At 42.6% G+C, this 20,777-nt stretch overlaps 1 protein-coding gene and 1 long non-coding RNA gene across 2 annotated transcripts in view; one reads left to right on the plus strand and one right to left on the minus strand.

The window, feature by feature from the left end:
- The window catches only part of RPS6KC1 (ribosomal protein S6 kinase C1), a 148,160-nt gene that overhangs the window by 77,925 nt on the left and 49,458 nt on the right, over positions 1–20,777 (plus strand). The window contains exon 10 of the mRNA XM_075863323.1: positions 19,729–19,776. Within this exon, the coding sequence (XP_075719438.1) occupies positions 19,729–19,776 (48 nt within the window). The remainder of the gene's footprint in view (positions 1–19,728; positions 19,777–20,777) is intronic.
- Positions 1–20,777, minus strand: part of LOC142760249 (uncharacterized) — a 131,344-nt gene that overhangs the window by 2,683 nt on the left and 107,884 nt on the right. The gene's annotated exons all lie outside the window — the stretch shown is intronic.

Below are 20,777 nucleotides of genomic sequence, written 5' to 3' on the forward strand. Positions count from 1 at the left end.
GGCTACACTGGTGTTAAGTTGGAAAGTTAACGTTTGATGATGGTTCAGCAGTGCATATGAAAGGATTTGACAACAGAAATATCTTTAATTAAAAAAATTAGCATAGTAAACATTTTTACATTTGTATGCAATGAAAATTTGGAGAAATGAACTTTATTAGAAAAAAGCCACAGGGCATTCCCATTTATATACTGCCGGTAATGGATGAACTGTGCAGGTTTGGAGAAGATTTCAATTTTGTAACTTTGTAATCCAAATGGAGAAGATATTTAAGATATGTCCTGCTGCTGATAGATGTTTAAATGAGATATGTGAGATAGATATGAGAGGGAGAGAGAAAGAGAAAGAGACAGAGAGAGAGAAAGAAAGCGAAAAAGGAAGGAGTTTGGGGATCTATCTATCTATCTATCTATCTATCTATCTATCTATCTATCTATCTATCTATCTATCTATCTATCTATCTTCCCTGTCATCTCATAGCTATCTATACCACTGATTTATTTTATTTTTTTAAATCTATTTATCCCACAAACATCTGTCTGTATTTTTTTACCTTTCCTCCATCTAGAAATCTCCGATAGATGGATGGATGAATTGATTGAAAGATGGTTCAATGTAAAGGCCCTTTTACACTGGCCAATTTTCGGGCAGAAAAGCGTTCATTGAAGAGCGCTCCTTCCCGATAATTACCCTGTGTAAACAGGGCAGCGATCAGCAGATGAACGAGCAAACCCTCCATCATCTGCTGATCGTATTGTTTTAAAAGTGTAAAATATTATCATTGCCGGCAGCACATCTCTCTGTGTAAACAGGGGGACGTGATGCCGACATGATGAGAATGTATTCGGACGAGTGATCGGAGTAACGAGCGCTCGGCCCCATACATAGCTCCTTGTGAAAGGAGCAAACGAGCGCTGATCAACAAGCGGTCTAGTTGATCGGTGCTCGTTTACATGGCCCAGAGGACCTTAAGGTATGGTATAATGTGGTAGTCCGGTTGGCTGAAGATTTCACCATAAGAAGACTCACAATCAATTGATTGCACAGATTGAGACAGATTGCACAGAGTTTTACATGGGGTCTATGTAGGGCCATAGTTTGCCACGTTCTGACGTCTTCTGTTTCTGGTGGAGGTCAGGGACTTCGTTACAGTGTGACATTTTTGTCTGTTCTGCTTCCTAGTCATTTTGGTGGAGCAGCACATTAATTGCAGTAATTTTGGCCGTCAAAGTGTCCTGCATACAATGGGGGCCAAGTGGGTTAAAGTGCAAAATAATCCGTTAGCAATGTTATTAATAAAATAAATCCCAAAAACATGAAATTGTAAAAAATATTTTGAAGAATTAAAATGCCGTATTAAGCTAGATCTGTAATTTTCAAGTGAATCTGTCACATGTCATATATTAAGGAGGTATGTCCCCCCTCGACCATGGGAACTCCAGCTCTTGCCACAGGTGGTGGTTGGGGTCCTGAGATTCAGAGCTCATTGTCCTGCACAGTCTTGTATACAGATAACGGATATCTTGTCAGGTGTCACTTATGTTCAGATACGTGCACAGATGCAGTAAAGAAAAAGATCTACAGCATGGGAAATAGTCCAGAGCCAAATTTGTTCGAGTGGGATCAACTTTTTGTGAAGCCGGAGTTTGGTGATGTACAATACTAGGGCAACATGCCCCAGTGCCTCCCCAATAGCGATAGCATCCACAGGTAAAAGGGTTTTATGCTTTGGATAATCCCTATTTGTTAGAAAGGTCCCTTCACTTTAAGCTGGTCACAAAGTGTCCCCCTACTGGAAACCCCAGCGATCAGCTGTAATCTGTTGGGAAACCAGGTTGTAGGTGTTCAGTTTCCCTGCAGCGCCACCACAGGGGAAGTTAAGCATTACACAGTGTCTATTCATATCAAGGAGTTGTCTGTGTAATACAGGACAGGACAGGTCCTCCAGAGCGAGAGATGATTTGTCACCGCTATCCACTCTGGCCAAGAGATGAGGATCCTGAACGGAGGATCACCCTCTGTTTACTCAGAATTCCCTAATAGGGTGTAATGGTGTATGAAAATATGTTTTCGAAACTGGACAACCCCTTTAAAGGATAATGACACTGAAACATCAACATATGAGGATGTAGAGGACAGCCTGGTGGCCTAATTTTGAGCTCTACTTGTTATCGCTGTTGGGTCTACCGGTAGATCACCGCTTTGGCCCGCAAGTTGTCTAGAGGTCTGAGTCTCCAGACTATCGCCTTTATACACAATAGGAGCTCCGGAGCCCTAAAAATAACAAGTGACCCTCTATGACAGAATCTTTCTTTTAACAGCCTTTTTGGGATCCTGACTGGTACCAATGCTAATCTGGATCTGTGCTAAGTATTGCTGTCATATGAATATTATGAGGATCCGAGTTAAAGTTTGCATAGAATAGAATGGGCTGTGAACCTTCATGTGAATGTTAAGGATCTACCCAGGAACTTCTAGACCACAGACCAGGAAGTGTTGTCATTGGGATATTAGAACAAGAAGCAGCAGAAATCAGCAGGTGACCTTTAAGCACTGAGAATGCTGCAGGGCTATTTATGCATGAAAGCAAAAAAAATAATCCTATTTTTATTATCAGAGTGAGGGGGTCCATAAAATTTAGGTTAAATGCTATGTACATCTTCGCAGCCGAATTTATTTATTTTGTCCCAGTGCATCTAAAATGAAAAAAGAAGCAACTTTACAAATAGCCTCAATTAAAAATTTCCTATTGTTTGGGTTCTACGGCTCCTATGCAATCTGAAGTGTTTCCATGGTAACAGACCACTAACAATCCCTTTGTAGTCTGATCCTCCTACCGAATGTATGTTAGCAAGAAGAGAACCGGTGGAAGGTAATATGATTGCAGAATCCGGCTACACAGGGTTTGTTTGTCTGTTACTATGGAGACACATAGAGGAGCTGTAGAAATAAAACACTAGGACATTTTTTTTTTATTATTAAGACCTACTGCAATGCTGCTTCATTTTTCGTGTTCTATGCATGAGACAATAAAAAACATTTTGGTTGCAAAGCTGGACATCGTTTTCTATATTATACATATACTAATTAGTTTCATACCTGCAAAAGTTTTAGGAACTAATGATGGTTCATAGGACTTTGTAATCAAAAGTTTTTATTTTTATTTTATTTAATATTTGACAAATATTTTTTTAGAATATTTTTTTTCAAGGAAATTATCATGGTCCATGAGGTAAAGATTCCCGAATGTTGTAAATTCGGATGAAAATAAGCAGGGGTTAAGTCCTTTTATTGATTAATCTGGACTGACTAATAAATATCCCCAATTTAAAAAAATAAATTAAAATAAAAATAAAAAGTTTTTTTTATGTGAATTTTTTTTAAATAAAAATAATATAAAAAAATTACATAAACTTGAAATAAAATATATTGTCTCCTATAATTCTATAATGATTCTTTAGTCTTGGGTTTGTGTCTATAAGAGGGAGTCTCCAGAACAATGGGAAGACCGAAATAAAACAACACCATCTTTAGTAATATCTATTGAGAGAGTGAAAAGCCTCTCATATCATTGTAACGGCGGCGCTCCCATTCAGCCCATTGTGTGGAGGGTACTCTACGGCAGATGAGACAATCTCCTAAGAAGCAGGTTATAGAAGCAGCCATTCTGTGTTATACTATAGCCTCCCGTCGCAGCGCCGTCTCCTATTGTCGTGTATGCAAATGTGCGGCACTCTCAACGGCGGGGGAAACGAGAGAAAAAAACCTCATCAGGGAGAAGAGGAATCTATTAATTGTATTCACAGAGGAAGGTGTTCTATCAAAAGTAATTATTTCCTAATCGTTATTTGTTATCCCTGAGTATGTTTTATCACAAAACACAAGATCGTTTTAATAAGAGTCTTTCATTGGGAGGACAATGGGGCCAAATTAGAGCAAAATTAGATTTTTGTCTTTTTAGATTGTTGAACAAACCAATGAGCTGTCGTTATTCTGTTCTTTCTCCGAATATTGCTGTGCTCTTCGCTGGCAGGAACGGGATCCTATCCGAGGGGTTATCGGCGCTCTCCCTCTGTCCTTTATGTCGACAGCTTCATTAGAAATTGGACTCGTGTCAGGACAGAATAAAAAAAAAAAAAAAGCTACTTGGCTGGGTACGATCTGCAGTGAATGGAGCCATCATATTAATACACAGCCGCAGAATTGTTCATTAAGAAACGACTTGCACTAAGAGTGATGCATGTTAAATGCGAACTTCTCCAGATGGTCGGAATGAGAGTTTCCCTTTTTTATAAAGCTGGATTGCTGATCACTTTCCCAGGACTTTGTGCACGGAAATACAAATTTAAAGGGATGTGATATTCCATAATCGTAGTTTGTACAAAGCAATAGCTTGTAACCTTCAGGAAACTGCGACTGGCTATCAGATCTGCAAAATTTAAAGGGCATTTCCATGCGGATGTTTTTTTTTTTATACAAGAATGCAACCAGCTTCCCTTGATGAACACAATCGCTCTAGAGAATCTAGATCACCCCCCTATGGGCTCATTCAGACGAGCGTGAATCTCGACAGTGTGACGGTCGTTTAAACAACGGCCTTCACACAGACTCGTGTATCTCAATGGGGCCGTTCACGCGACCGTTTCAACGAAGCGAGTGAAGGGTCCGTGAAAAAGTAGAACATGTCCTATTTTCCTGCGTGTCACGCATCCCTCCATTTACTCTAGTCTATGAGGGATCCGTGACTACGTGTCCCACAAAGGTGCACCTCGGACGTGAAAAACTGCGGTTTTTCACGTCCGAAGTTAGCTACGCTCATCTGAATGTAACATAAGGCGGCCCTGAGAAGTGTATTTACATATGTAGATTATGTGTACTTATATGTTAATAAGGTACAGTGCTGTGGGAATGAGAGGAAACACCCAGGCAGGGCCACCATCTCTTTTATTATTATGACACTTTTAGGTCCAAAATACTGGGCTGATATTTTTTTTTAGCAGTTGGAGTTCTTGTTTTTCTGATACAGAGTTTAAATGGTCACTAAGCTTTCAACAAACTTTTCAAAAATGTATAGTATAAGCGAATATAAGAAACTTTGTAGTGTATCTTATTGGAGAAAAATGCCTCTTTCTCCACTTATCAGGCGATTCTCCCCCCTCCCCTCCCTCCTTCACTGATCATTCACTCTCAATTCACTGCTAAAATCTGTCCGAGGTGGATTATCAGCTCGCTGAGGGGGCAGGTTACATTCTGCCTATAAAAGTCTATAGAGTGAGAGGGGCAGAGAGACATGCTGCTGTAAGTGTTATATCTCATCCCAGTGCTGAATTCACAGCTACACTGCTAATTGCTGCTGTATGATGTCCTTCATGATGCTGCTTTGCTCTGCCTGAATACAGCAAGCACACTTTTTCTGTGCTATCACTGCAGAAAATGGTGCGTATTTTTGCTGCATTTTTCTCAATGCTGGATGATGGTGACATCTCCTCCTGAAATACACAGCGATTCAGTCCACTTTCCGCAGCAGGAATTGACTTGCTGCGGAAAATACACACCGCAGACGTAGTTCTGCTCGGAAATTTTACGCAGCGTGTGGATGAGATTTGTTAGCTCTCACCCACTTTTCTGCTACTGTATTCTGCTGCGTATTTTCTGGACGGAAAATACGCAGCAACTCTGTTACGTGTGGACAAGCCCATAGGGTTCAGCTTCCTGTAAAAGGAGACACCCGCTAAAGACCTGATATGGTTAACCCCTTCAGCACACTAGACCACCAGGGAGGCTTACATTCACCCCTTCACCAAAGCAGATCACCAAAGATACTGCCCTAGACCACTAGGTATAGTCATGTTAACCCCTAACTGCCCTAGACGAACGGGAATGTTGGCATTAACCCCGGCGTTAGGCCACCATTAAAGGGGTTGTCTCATAAAGACAACCCCTTGTCCATATGCCCTACCTGGGTAAATAGACATCATCAGGGGTGTTGCTAGGGTCTTAAAAGATCAGGGGCACAAGCCCGAGAAATATATTTACCCCCCCTGCAAAAAGTATTTTTACATACATATCGGAGATAGCATGTCTATAAGACTAAGGCCCCTATAGCTACACTGCTGGATAGAATTGGATACATTGTCTCAGCAGACAGTATCATACATGATAGGCTTAGGGTATATTCACACGCAAAGATTTCAGGCGTATTTCGGGTGTAATTGCCTCGAAATATGCCTGAAAAACGCTAGCTAAACACCTACAAACATCTGCCCATTGAATTCAATGGGAAAAACAATGTTTTTTCGTTTTTAAAAAAAATGTATAATGGGTCCAGCGTTTGACTCTGTTCACATGTGCCTTAGCACTTTTCCATTAGGTTTTTGTGTAGTGTAGAATGCTGCATTATTCGATCTGTTAAAATAAAAAAAAAAAAAAAAAAAAACAATAAAAACTTGACCGATCCAATATAAAAGATATGTCATATATCCTGTAAACACAGTAGCCATGAAACCAGTGTCACATTAGGGTCATATCTTTTGTAATTAACATGTAATGTTCCATCATGTATCTGGTTTTGCTTGGCGGCGGGAATAACGCTGCAAACGTTGCTATTTTTGCCGTCCCATCACAATGGAAACCCAAAAGAAGGGACGCCAATTCAGCGCTGATGTGAAGAACGACTAATGTATGTTTAGACGTGTTTTCGTGATGAATTACACACTTTATTCAATGACTTCTTCACCTCATATAATCCCATCATGACACGTGCTCTCTAGAATGTCGGACAATATTACCTGAGAAGCGGTAAGGTCCCTGCACATGTAGCAAATTTGTTGCGTATTTTTCATCTGGATTTGCAAGTGGAAAATCCGCAGTGAGAGACTGTTGCAGACGAGATTTCCTCCACATGCTGCTGAACGTTTTCCGCACATGCTGCGGATTTGCTCATTCTGTTGCGGATGTTCACTGACTATTTCACTCTTTTCAATGTAAAGCTGTTGAAATCCGCAACAGATCTGCTACGTGTGTGGGTACCCTAATGGCACAGTCCCCCATAGGGGCGTCTACATGCGGCCGAAGCACTATTCACTTTCTGTGGTCAATGGCAGCATTTTTTTGCCAGTAAAACCAGGCAAAATCGTGCAACCATTGACCACAGCAAATCAGCAGGGCTTCGGCCGCATAGAGACCCGGCTATGTGGGTCCGGTCCTCCGAATGGAGCAGCGGTCTAGCACGCGCACTGCTGCTCCATTCACTGTCTATGGCACTCCTGGAGATAGCCAAGTCCATAGAGAATGAATGGAGCAGCAGGGCGCATGTTCGACTGCCACTCCATTCGGAGGAACAGATCTTTGTGATCGATGGGGGGGTCCCAGCAGTTGTACCCCCACCGATCAGCATGTGATCACCTATACTGTGGTTAGGGGATAACCTTTAAAGGGATTGTCCACGAACTGACAACTGATGACCTATCCACAGGATATGATCGTGTGGATCCGACACCCGGACCCTGCACCGATCAGCTGCTTCATCTGCCTGCGGGCACAGGATGTTATTCCACAGCATGCAGTGTACGGAGCCGATTTCGGGGATGGCTCCATACACTGGATAGCGGCCGTGCTGCAGCTCTGCTCCTATTCAGACACGGGCCGCTGTGGATATAGTGTTTTGAGACTTTGCAAATGCATTTGACACTGTCCCTCATAGACGTCTAATGGGTAAATTAAGGACTATAGGTTTAGAAAGTATCGTTTGTCATTGGATTGAGAATTGGCTCAAGGACCGTATCCAGAGAGTTGTGGTCAATGATTCCTACTCTGAATGGTCCCCGGTTATAAGTGGTGACCCCAGGGTTCAGTGCTGGGACCACTATTATTCAACTTATTTATTAATGATATAGAGGATGAGAATAATAGCACTATTTCTATTTTTGCAGATGATACAAGCTATGTAATATAGTTCAGTCTATGGAAGATGTTCATGAATTACAAGCTGATTTGGACGCACTGAGTGTTTGGGCGTCCACTTGGCAAATGAGGTTTAATGTAGATAAATGTAAAGTTATGCATCTGGGTACCAACAACCTGCACGCATCATATGTCCTAGGGGGAGCTACACTGGGGGAGTCACTTGTTGAGAAGGATCTGGGTGTACTTGTAAATCATAAACTAAATAACAGCATGCAATGTCAATCAGCTGCTTCAAAGGCCAGCAGGATATTGTCGTGTATTAAAAGAGGCATGGACTCGCGGGACATGGATATTACCACTTTACAAAGCATTAGTGAGGCCTCATCTAGAATATGCAGTCCAGTTCTGGGCTCCAGTTCATAGAAAGGATGAAAAAATACAAAGAAGAGCAACGAAGCAAATAAGGGGCATGGAGAATCTAAGTTATGAGGAAAGATTAAAAGAATTAAACCTATTTAGCCTTGAAAAGGGACGACTAAGGGGGGACATGATTAACTTATATAAATATATTAATGGCACATACAAAAAATATGGTGAAATCCTGTTCCATGTAAAACCCCCTGAAAAAACAAGGGGACACTCCGTCCGTCTGGAGAAAAATAGGTTCAACCTGCAGAGGCGACAAGCCTTCTTTACTGTGAGAACGGTGAATCTATGGAATAGTCACCGCAGGAGCCGTCACAGCAGGGACAGGAGATGGCTTTAAAAAAGGGTTAGATAATTTCCTAGAACAAAAAAACATCAGCTCCTATGTGTAGAAATTTTTTCCTTCCCTTTTCCCGTCCCTTGGTTGAACTTGATGGACATGTCTTTTTTCAACCGTACGAGCTATGTAACTTGAGCAGGAGCAGAGCTGCAGTACTGCAGCTCGGCCGCTATTCCATCTGCTTGCGGCATGGACATCCGGTGCCTGGAGGCAGCTAGAGCGGCTGATCAGTGCGGGGTCTGGGTGTCGGGCCCACACCGATCATATACTGATGACCTATCCTGTGGCTAGGCCATCAGTTGTCTGGTCGTGGACAACCTCTGTAATATGTTTTTTCTTGGGCCATATAAGTTAGGAGACTCACCCTAAAATGTGCCTAAATTAATTCTGTTTAGAATATTAAAATTGAGGCATACTGAAACTGAATATGAAAGGGGTTATCCATTCCCTAAAAATTGTTGACCTATCCCCAGGTTAGGCCATCAATAGCTTATTGGTCGGGGTCCGAGTCTCGGGACCCCCACCGACCAGCTTCATTTCTAGTTGCTCACAGAATCGTCGAAAAAATGTAGCGGCGATTCACAGTATTACAGCCTGTTGCTCCCATTCACTTCAATGGGCGAAGGCTGTAATACTGTGACTCCCCGATATATGTGTGTCGACGACTATTTACAGTGAGCAACTAGAAATGAGCGCTGCACCCCCTTCAAAACAGCAGATCGGTGGGGGTCCTGGAAGTCGGACCCTGACCCATCAGCTATTGATGGCCTATCTTGAGGATAGGCCATCAATTTATAGGGACTGGACAAACCCTTTCATATTCAGTTTCAGTATTCCTCAATTATTATTTTTTTATTAACCAGTAACTAGCTCATGAACATTTATTATGCCCTTATTTTAATTAGCTGTGGCTATCCCCCAGGGCTGTTAGCTGTGGCTATCCCCCAGGGCTGTTAGCTGTGGCTATCCCCCAGGGCTGTTAGCTGTGGCTATCCCCCAGGGCTGTTAGCTGTGGCTATCCCCCAGGGCTGTTAGCTGTGGCTATCCCCCAGGGCTGTCAGCTGAGCCCTGGGGGCGTCATTCTGAGAGGGGTTGTCTCTGATGATACAACCCCATTAACCCCTTCACTGGATGTTGATATGAACTCTTCAACTACCCTAGACCCCAGGGATATTCAATAATAAAGAGTCTTTGTGTGAACCCACGCTACCAAGAACACATCTCCCTTGATTCAACCAGTATTTTTTTTTTTTGTGGAAAAGATGGCACCCTTGCTGCTCTGTGATTGGTTGCTACGGGCAACAAGGCCAGTCTTAGTTTAAGCGCTCCGGCATACGTTACCCTTAAATTCTGCAGGTCAATTTGTTTTTTTTTTAACCCTCAACCGCAATGTCTGAATACAGCCTTACAGCTCCTATAGAGTTTGTCGGCTGTTTTTTTGTCACGTTTTTCATTTCGCTTCGATGGCGAAAACCCACAAGAAACGGCAAGTGTGAGTTTGACCTTATACAAAAGGTCAGACCTGGATCAGCGCTTGTCTTCTGCTACAACCCGTTGCACAATATACCATGAGCCGTCCAACATTTTAACACAGGCCTAGGTTTTAACAAGACGTCAACCTCGTCCACTGTTACTGACGTAGGGGTCGGTGCAGGATACTATATACCCTTTATATGTATACTCCGGCAGAGAAATGGTTAACAACCCTGCTCTACACGGCATGTGTCGGAGAGCTGCAAGTTGAAGGTGCTTCTCTTAAAGACTGTTGTTAACTAAACATTATTGCCAAACAGATGGGAAGCACTCACCAGCCTGATGTTTTCAGGCCTAATTATATTATCACCGATCCTGTACGGCTCAGTTGAAGAGGTGTATCCAGGGGCCAATTTATAATCATTTAGGCAACACCTGTTTGGGAAAAACTGACAGTCAAAGGGCACATTTAAAGAAAATCACATATGTTCTCGTATTTATTACTTGAATGTGGACGGTATCCAGCTGCAAGGAAAGCGGGGAGTGTAAAACGCGTTTGGAGGAAACACTCGCCGCTGCCGTGGAAATGTCTGAATAAGGATTAAATGTCAAAGTCTGTACAGACTGCTCTTATGTAGAACTTTATTCTTGAGAATAATTAAAGGGGAATCCCTCGTATAAAAGGATTTTCTGACTTTCCATAGAGAGGTTCCATAAGGTAAAATCCGTACAGGAGTGTAGTCGTGGATTCTTCTTTTACTATATAACAGAATACAAGGATAGTCTGGGAGAAATTTCTTTACATCCAAACATCTGTGCTTTAATAATCTCCTAATAAATAGTAATCACTGCTCCAGATCCCCTGTATAGTCAGAGAGTTAAATGATACAATTCTAGCTGCCTGCAGCTGCCACTAGAGGGTGCCTGAGAGCGTTACTGTTTCTATGAGAGCAACAAAACCTGTATACAGCTTGCTCCCCCTACTGGTGGCTCCAGGCAGCCAAATTTTATACTTTAACGAGGACTTGTCAGGTCGTCTCACAGCTCTTATTTTATCCATACCTATTTTTCTTATGTTCTACTAATGCTGGGGCAGGTTTTATGTTTTTGCTGCCATATGTCATTATCGCTGCTGTTAATTTTAGCACCTTTTAGGTAAATGAATGGGGTGTTTCCAAGCAGCTGTCTACACGGCTGTCTACTGCTAGGGAGAGCTTGCGGTATTTTAGGAATAGAGCTAGATTTCAGCGGGACGTGACGTTCCGACATAGTCCAATCGGAGAGAAAAAAAAATAATGTGTAGTATTCTATTGGGCAATTTCAGTTTAAAGAATTCCCTAATATGTTTTGCAGCATATCTTGAAACTAAAACCTAATTTTATTGAGGTATGATCAGTGGCCTCCGACGTAAAAGACCCCGGCTGATCATCAGAGTCATGTACCCTAAGGCTGGGTTTACACACCCTGTTTTACGGACGTAATTCGGGCGTTTTAGCCCCGAATTACGTCCGAAAATACGTCTCCAAAGCGTCACACATCTGCCCATTCATTTGAATGGGTTTTACGATGTTCTGTGCCGACGGTCATTTTTTTTACGCGTCGCTGTCAAAAGACGGCGCGTAAAAAAGACGCCCGCGTCAAAGAAGTGCCTGTCACTTCTTGAGACGTAATTGGAGCCGTTTTCCACTGACTCCATAGAAAAACAGCTCCAATTACGTCCGTAATGGATGCAGCGAAAGACGCCTGCACATGCCATTACGTCTGAAATTCCGGAGCTGTTTTCTCCTGAAAACAGCTCCGTAACTTCAGCCGTAACAGACGTGTATGTGTGAACATACCCTTATTGTTTATGCACTCACAGTGGCTCATCTGTGCGGGCAGCAGTGCATAGTACTGCAGATTAGTGAATTCCCCTACCACCGATCCAATAGTTGATAGAGGGGGTGCCTTGTTCAGGATCCTCATCTCTTTACCAGAGTGGAAAGTGGTTACAAAGAGCGTCTCTCACTCCGGAGGACCTGTCCGGTCCTGCATTACACAGACCACAAATTGATTTGAATGAGCACTGTGTAATACATAATTTCTCCTGTGGTGGCGTGGCAGGTAAATTGAACATTTACTGCCCATTTTCCCCACTGATTACAGTTGATCGCTAGGGGGTTCCAGCACCGGTACACTTTGATCAGCTTATTGTTGAGGGACCCTTCTAACAAGTAGGGATTGTTCAAAGTGGAGAACCCCCTTAATGATGCCTCTTTTATGTTATTAAAAAAATGATGAAAAAAAGAAAATTTTCGTAAAAAAATAATTTTGAAAAAAAATTCAATATCCGTTCAAAAACAAAACAACTATTTCGAAGTTTTGCAGCAATTTCTTCTAGAAGATTTCTTTCTGACAAAGCTGAGCTAATTTTATATATATATATATATATATATATATATATATATATATATAAAAAAAAAATGGAAACTGAATAAAAATCGGAGTTTCTGAATTATGAAATTTATCTCCCACGTGCAAAAGTAACTGCCCCCTTAATAACTGGTTGCACCACCTTTAGCAGTAATAATTACAACCAACCTATTCCTATAATTTCATATCAGTCTTTCATATCGCTGTTGTATAATCCCCCCCCCCCCCACTCTTTTCAGACACATTGATAGGTTTTCTTGCATGAACTGCTCATTTCAGGTCCTGTCACAGCATCTCTGTTGGGTTCATATAGATTACGGTATGTAGACATCAAATGTATGACGGAAACTACAGCTACCTGTAATTATAGAGTGAAGTTAAATCCAAGTTGTGTGTAGAAATGACCTTCTTCTACTTCATATGGAGTTTTTCACGGGAAGTCAATTGATATTTTTTGCAGCAGATTCGCAGCGACCATACCTCATGTCTGAATATGACCCAGCTAGTGACGGCAGACATGTACAATATCTACAATAATTAACATTAGTCTATGCGTGTCTGGCTGATAGAAATTGTCTTTCTGGCCATAGTGATCGCCGGATCTAGGTTTATGGGGGGCCCTGGGTAAAATATTGTAGGTGGCCCCTCTCCCGTCGCAGTATCATATTATGCGTGTTTCGCTTACGCTGGACATGTGCTGATGTCCACAAGATCTAATGTCTATGAGGACAGCCGGAAAGTGTTGCCATGTTGGATTTTACCATGCTTGATCATTTGTTCATCTGGGAGATAAGCGGTGCTAGAGGTGTCTGGCAGCTGATTATCGCCATTTTTCTGATGGGGTATCAGAGCTACACACAAGGAGAACAAAGTTGCACATCTGAACATCCCAAAACTTTTATATTGTTGGAGGTATTGATACTGGGAAGAGCTGGGGTGGGAACTGGGTGAAGGAGGCCAGGAGGGATATATGCCCTTTGTGTCCTCCTTATATTGCAACCCTGACCATAGTTATAATGTTTTGGGATTTGTTATTTACATGATTAATATATTTGGAATACATTTATTCACCCGCCTGAGTGATCCGATAATAAACATGCAAACCTCTCTGCTATTTGCTCCAGTTATAGCAATACTGTTTATGGCGAAGAAGACCGAGGCAACCTACCTACGGGAAATGTAATGTCTGAAGGCTGTACTGATATTTATTAATAGGTGGCAGCACAATCAAAACGATCAATTCGGATACAATGGGGGACATTTATCAATACTGGCGTGCTATAGAATTGGTGCAATACTTGTCTAAACAGAATAAATCACTGAAGCCCCCCTTTTTTTTATAGAACAAGCACGTGTATTGGAAAAGTGGCGCAGTGACTTTATAAATTTGGTGGTTGGCCCAAAAATACATTGATAAATCTGCCCCAACTAATTATTAAGTTATGGAATTTCAGCCACGCTCATTGCAAACAGGTGCATAAAATCGAGCACACAGCAATACAATCTCCATAGACTAACATTACTAGTGGTATGGGGCGTACTGAAGAGCTCAGTGACTTTACACATGGTACTGCCATATGATGCCACCTTTGCCTCGAGTCAGGTCATGAAGTTTCCGATCTGCTAGATCTGCCCCGGCCACCTGTAAGTGCTCTTATTATCTGTTAGATCTGTCCCGGTCACCTGCAAGTGCTGTTATCTGCTAGATTTTTTCCGGTCACCTGTAAGTGTTATTATTATTTGCTAGATCTGCCTCCGGTCCCCTGTAAGGGCTATTATTACCTGCTAGATCTGCCTCTGGTCCCCTGTAAGGGCTATTATCACCTGCTAGGTCTGCTCCGGTCACCTGTAAGGGCTGTTATTATCTGCTATATCTGTTCCGGTCACCTGTATGTGTGAAGTGAAAACATCTAGGAGTAACAACAGCTCAGCCATGTAGTGGTAGACATCGCAAACCTACAGAGTGGGGCCGCTGGGTGCTGAAGCTTGTGGCATGTAAAAATCTCCTCTCCTCTGTTGTATCACTCACTACAGAGATCCACACCGACTCTGGAAGTGACATCAGCATCAGAACTGTGCGTCTGGAGCTTCACAAAATGGGTTGCCGTGTTCATTGCACACAAGCCTAATATCACGATGCCAAGCGGTGGCTGGAGTGATGTAAAGCACGTCGCCACTGGACTCTGGAGCAGCGTGTTCTCTTGAGTGTTGAATCACGTCTCACTATCTGGCAGTCTGATGGAGGAATCTGGGTTTGGCGGATGCCTGGAGAACGCTAACTACCGGAATGCATAGCGCTTGCTGCAAAATGTCATGGAGGACGGCTAATAATAATCTGTGGCTGTTTTTCGGGGTTTGGGCCCTTTTTTTGAAATGAAGGGTATTGTTAATACTACAGCATAGAAAGACATTTTACACAATTGTATTTATTATTTTTTTTAATAATACAAATGTAGTATTTTTTATTGCCAAAATTGATCATACATAAAAATAAAACAACCTCCCATTCATACCTGGAAGTTTGAGTTAAGATGGCCTTTAAAGGTGTTTTCCAGCACTAGAAAGAGGGATCGGCCCCTTTCCCCCAAAAAAACAGCGCCACATCTGCCCATTACACAATTTTAGCTTCCAACTTTGTGGTCACATTTTGGAGTTTGGCCCTTTCCTGTTCCAGAGTAATTGTGCCCCAGTGCACACAGCAAGGTCCATAAAGGGTGAGGAACTTCAGTCCTGACCTCAACTGCATCCATCCCCTTTGGGATAAATGAGAACTTCGATTGTGAGCCAGACCTTCTCCCCAACATCAGTGTTTGACCTCGGAAATGCCCTTTTCGCTGAATGGGTGAAGCTGTTATAGCCGCAAAAGTGGACCAACTCCATATTAACACTTATTATTTTGGAATAGGATGTCCAACAGGCTGATATAGGTATGATGTTAGGTGCCCACATACTTTTGGCCATATAGTCTACGACTATATAAGTGGATCCCCATTAATTTCTACTACTGATGAATTGTTTAAAGGGTAAATAAACGTTTGACAAACTTCTGAAATGTCATAGTGACATGTCAGAAGCTTTGATTTGTGGGGGTCCGAGCACTGAGACCCCCACCAATCGCTAAAATGAAGCGGCAGAAGCGCACGTGTGCGCGCTCAGCCGCTTTGTGTCTGTTCGACTTTTTCCAGAAATCAATGTATCGGAGTACAGACTCAATAGAAAGTCTATAAGCCTGTACTCCGATACATCGGCTGCTTTCCGGAAAAGCAGAACAGAAACGAACTGGCTGAGAGTTCACACGAGCACTTCTGCCGCTTCGTTTTAGCAATTGGCGAGGGTCTCGGTGCTCGGAAGCCCCACAAATTAAAACTTCTGACGTGTCACTATGACATGTCAGAAGTTTGTCAAGCGTTTAGTTACCCTTTAAAGTGTTTTTTCTGGGACTGTAATATTGATGGCCTCTCCTTAGATTAGGCAATTAGTATCTGATCGGTGGTGGTCCGACTCGCTGCATGTACGGCACAGCGAGCCCTGCAGCCCCTTCATGCTGCTGATTGGTGTATGTGCTGAGCGTCGGACCCCCTATGATTAATATTGATACATTATCCTTAGGATAGGCCACCAATATCTGCAGACCGGGAAAATCCCTTTAATGACGATGATCATGTTTGTTTTAGGGTATGTTCACACGGCTGAAATTACGGGGATGTTTTCAGGAGGAAACTTCCCCGTAATTTCAGCCGTAACGGCATGGGCAGGCGCTTGAACGCCGCGTCCATTACGGACGTAATTGGCGCTGCTTTTCATTGGAGTCAATGAATAACGGCTCCAATTACGCCCAAAGAAGTGACAGGTCGCTTCTTTGACGCGGGCGTCTATTTACGCGCCGTCATTTGACAGCGGCGCGTAAATTACGCCTCGTGTGAACAGACAAACGTCTGCCCATTGCTTTCAATGGGCAGATGTTTGTCAACTCTATCGAGGCGCATTTTTCAGACGTAATTCGGGGCAAAAACGCCCGAATTACGTCCGTAATTAGTGCGTGTGAACATACCCTAAGGCTCTTCTTTCTCTCTGGTTTCCTATAATCCCGAGCTGCTCCATTCCACACATTCTCCTATTCCTCTGTTCATCCTGGCCTTCCTGGTTCATGTTAAGCGTACCAGAACATTTGAATAATGAAGAGTAGCCCTATTTAGTAATGTAGCCTTCTATTCTATTTAGAGTCCATGTAAAGCTGGTGGACGACCCCTCTAATGGCTGTCATTAGTGGATGTCACCCCTGAATAGGAGATTAAGATAATGCAAGCGGCTGAATACATCTTATATCACAAGTTTGTGCGGGGGAGGGGGTGCTCTTTAATATTTTCAGCACATCTGACCGTGGTGAGCTCAGTTGGTGTAGATGGTTTTTATGGCAAAGTTATACATTGGTGGAGTTTTTGCATGACGGCTGCTCCTGGGTAATAAAATCTCGCCCTTCTGTTTTGCTAACAAATGAGTATTCGGTGGCAGAGCCCAGCGTTTTCCCAATGTGAAGCATTTGCATCTCTACCAGGATTTTGTTTTCGGTGAAAGTCACCAGTCTTCTACTGGGCAGCGTGCAGGCGGCACTTGTAATTAGTCTGCAGATTGCCTGCTCCTTCAGTCTGAAGATGACCCTTCTGGATATCAGCGACACGTTAACAGCTGCCGTATTCCCCAGTGGCCCGTTTGTCCTTTGGTTTGTAACCAACAGAGTCGCAGCTTCATCCCAAGATCCACAGCAGGACGGCCATGGCCTCCAACGCTGGACAGCAGACGAGACACTAATAAATGTGATTAGAAGATATGGGATCTGTATCAAGAAATGCTCCATGCGAATACAGCAAATTACATCCTCCGCTATGTCAGAATTTAAAGATATATTGCTTGTTTATCTAAAGAAAGAGACTTAAATCTGCAGAGCAAGGCTTACAGAGAATCAGGGAAACATTATGTCAGTGGTAGCTGGTGCTGTGATATAAAAGGACAAAGACTCTCTCTCTCCTCTCTCCTCTCTCCTCTCTACTCTCTACTCTCTCTCTCCTCTCTACTCTCTACTCTCTCTCTCCACACTCTCTCTCCCTCCCTCTCTCTCTCCCCTACTCCTTTCTCTCTCTCTCTCTCCTACCACTCTCTCTCTCTCTCTCTCCTACCACTCTCTCTCTCTCTCTCCTACCACTCTCTCTCCTACCTCTCTCTCTCTTACCACTTTCTCTCTCTCTCTCTCTCTCTCCTACCACTCTCTATGTTCCCAGAAAATAATAGTGCCACACACGGTGCCCCTGAAAATAATAGTCACACTGTGCTCCCAGAAAATAATACCTCCACATTGTACTCCCAGAAAAAGATGGTGCTTAATATGGTGTTCCTTAAAAAGGATACTTGTACACTATTTCTCCTAAAAATAATGCTTTCTCACACTTTCCTACAAAAATAATACTGCCACATTTCGTTCCCAGAAAATGATAGTTCCTCATAATGTTGCTCCTGAAAATTATATTTTTACAATGTTACCTCTGAAAATAATACTGCCACTTACGATCATTTGGTAATATTTTGTTCTCTGTGTATCTTCTGTAGAACTCTAGTTAAATCTGCTACTCCTAAACTAGTGAGTTTTCATGTTGCACATAAATACAGATGTAGCAGGGCTGAGTTTATCATTAAGCGATTTCTTACAGATTTACTGCTGTATTTGCGTCTAGACTGTTTTGAATAATGCAGCAAATTTGGCGCAGTTTGGCGCTTTTCATTTTAGACTAATTTAAGTACAAATCTTTGAGCCTCGCTTGATACTGTCTAAAAAAGGGGTCATGGCTTAAAATGCGGCAAAAGAAAACGAAGCCAACCAAGAGTTGGTATAAGGAAGATAAAGTGTCTAGCAAGATGTGCCAAATTTATTATACAGCGTGCACCACTGTGATAGATTTGGCGCATCTTCAGACTGCCTGGTCTAAGTTTATGCTGAATGCAGCAGGTCTACCTCTACCTGCAGTCCTAAGTAAAGTCCAAGAAAATACATGACAATGTCACATCACAAACAACTCTGCTGCAACACTTTGGCAATAATTCCGCGGAGGATGTCGAGATGTGTGTAATTGTGTGTGTGTGTGTGTGTGTGTGTATATATATATATATATAATATAGTTCTCACAGCTGTGCGTTTGCTATACTTGAACCCAGTCTATCAGCAGTGCAAATCTCTTACAATGTATCAGTCTGGAGCCCAGGCTGTTTAGCTGGATTGCCTAGACACAATTGTAGCAAACAATTATCTTTGAGAAGTAACAGGTCTGTACAGGGTTTCTGCCTCTCTGGATGTTAACAATAAGGTTTTCATTCACTGATGGCAAGCATCGATCTCTAAAATGGTAATAAATTGAACCACCAAGTATATTAGAAAATTGTAGAACTTTTATTTCATCGGTTTCTTTTTTTTAAAGAGTCATACCTGTCATGGCTCCGTTAAAGGGATTGTCTAGTTTTATAGATACCACCGTGGTGATCGGCTACGGCGGATTCCACACCAAAACGTCTGACAACCCTACAAACAGACATTTTTCACGCGGGAAGTTTCTATCCGCTCTACATTTTCTTTGCACCAGCCGCTACATGAAAAATGTAGTATAACAGCCGGCCCAAGTCCGCCAGAGTGAGAGACGCTACTTAGGGGCTCTCCCTCCTGGCTCATCGAAGGGGGGTCCTGAATGGCATATGGGCAGAGGGGTCTTCATGAGACAACCCCTTTAAAAATGGAAGCCATGATCGCAGTGTGAACAGAGTCTCAGAGTCCTGAACAGAAAAAACAGCTATTTATACAGAGATATGGCCGGCAGCACTGCATAACGAACCAGACTTGCCTTTCTGGGGTCTGAGAAAGTTGGGTGACAGCCCCTTTATTCTCTAATGGGAGCCATATTTTGATCCAACTTTCAGAGTAGCAGCTGAAACAAGAATTTTTTTTATTTTGATGGACGAAGTAAACGAAAAAATGTATAAAAAAGTGTTTTTTTTTTTTTTGCTTTTTGCGTTCTTTTTGTTGCTGTTGAATGGTGGATATATTTACCTGCATCAGTCTAAGTAGCGTTGAGGTGGGCAAGAATTTGTTTTTCCGTGACATATTTATTCATTCTTATTCCTTTCTTTTTAAGGTTCTGCTCATCCTAGACACAAAGACTGAGGAGACCTTTATTTTAAAAGTAAGTATTTCCTTCGGTAACGCAGTCTTACCTACAAATACCGGCACGTGACCCGCCGCCGAAATGTGTCACATCGTACATTTGTGTTTGGTCTATAACATACCGATGTGTTGTGCGCGGGGAACAAAGACACATGTTTTTATTTGCTGTTGTGCATTGTCTTGTTGGTATTTTTTTTTAGCAGGGTCAACAATGTTCAGGAATGTGAATGTTTGAATGGCGGAGAAAGATTTCCGTGGGAGGCAGCGAAGCTTAAACATTAAAACCAGTAGGAACCAGTCACTGCGATATTTCCTAAAGATATATTCCCTAAACTAAAGGGATCTGTACTGGGGACCGGTTACCTGTTTTAAATTGACTTTTTCTTTCTCCTGGGACATGCAAATCATATGGCATGCAGACACCTAGCAATATCCATTTACCATCTTGCCATTTATTATTGGAGGTATTGTAATTGCTTACCTGTAGTGAACCCCCTTTGGACATCATAGGGACATGTCCCCTTTTGAGACCCCCTTCTATGAGCCATGGCGGAAAATCGCTCACAATAGGCTTTTGCCCTGGTCGCCGCGGCCTGTCCATGTATTACATAGACAGTCATGTATTTGAACGGCCACCAAGTTCTACTACAATTTCCTGCGGTGCCCAAATGCGGCTGTTGGGTATAATTAATACCAAGGCATCTCCACTGCATAGAAAGTACATTTCTGGAGAAGTCTATGCCGCCAAAGATGACTTAAAGGGGTTATCCCGGAAGTGAATTTTTTTTGGTAGGGGCCGCAAATGAAATACGTTAAATAAAAAAAGCAATACATACCTATCCTTGCCCCCGGCGATCCAGCGCTGAGGCTCCGGCGGCAGTCCCGGTGGTTTACATGCACCTATCATGTAACCGCTGCAGCCAATCAGATTGCTCTGTGGTGACGAATCGTATTTCTGGCATAATGCTGAGCCCTTTGATTGGCTGCAACCGTCACATGCAACATTCATGTAAACAACCA

This window comes from Rhinoderma darwinii, chromosome 4 (assembly GCF_050947455.1).
Source record: "Rhinoderma darwinii isolate aRhiDar2 chromosome 4, aRhiDar2.hap1, whole genome shotgun sequence".
NCBI classification, from domain to species: Eukaryota; Metazoa; Chordata; class Amphibia; order Anura; family Rhinodermatidae; genus Rhinoderma; species Rhinoderma darwinii.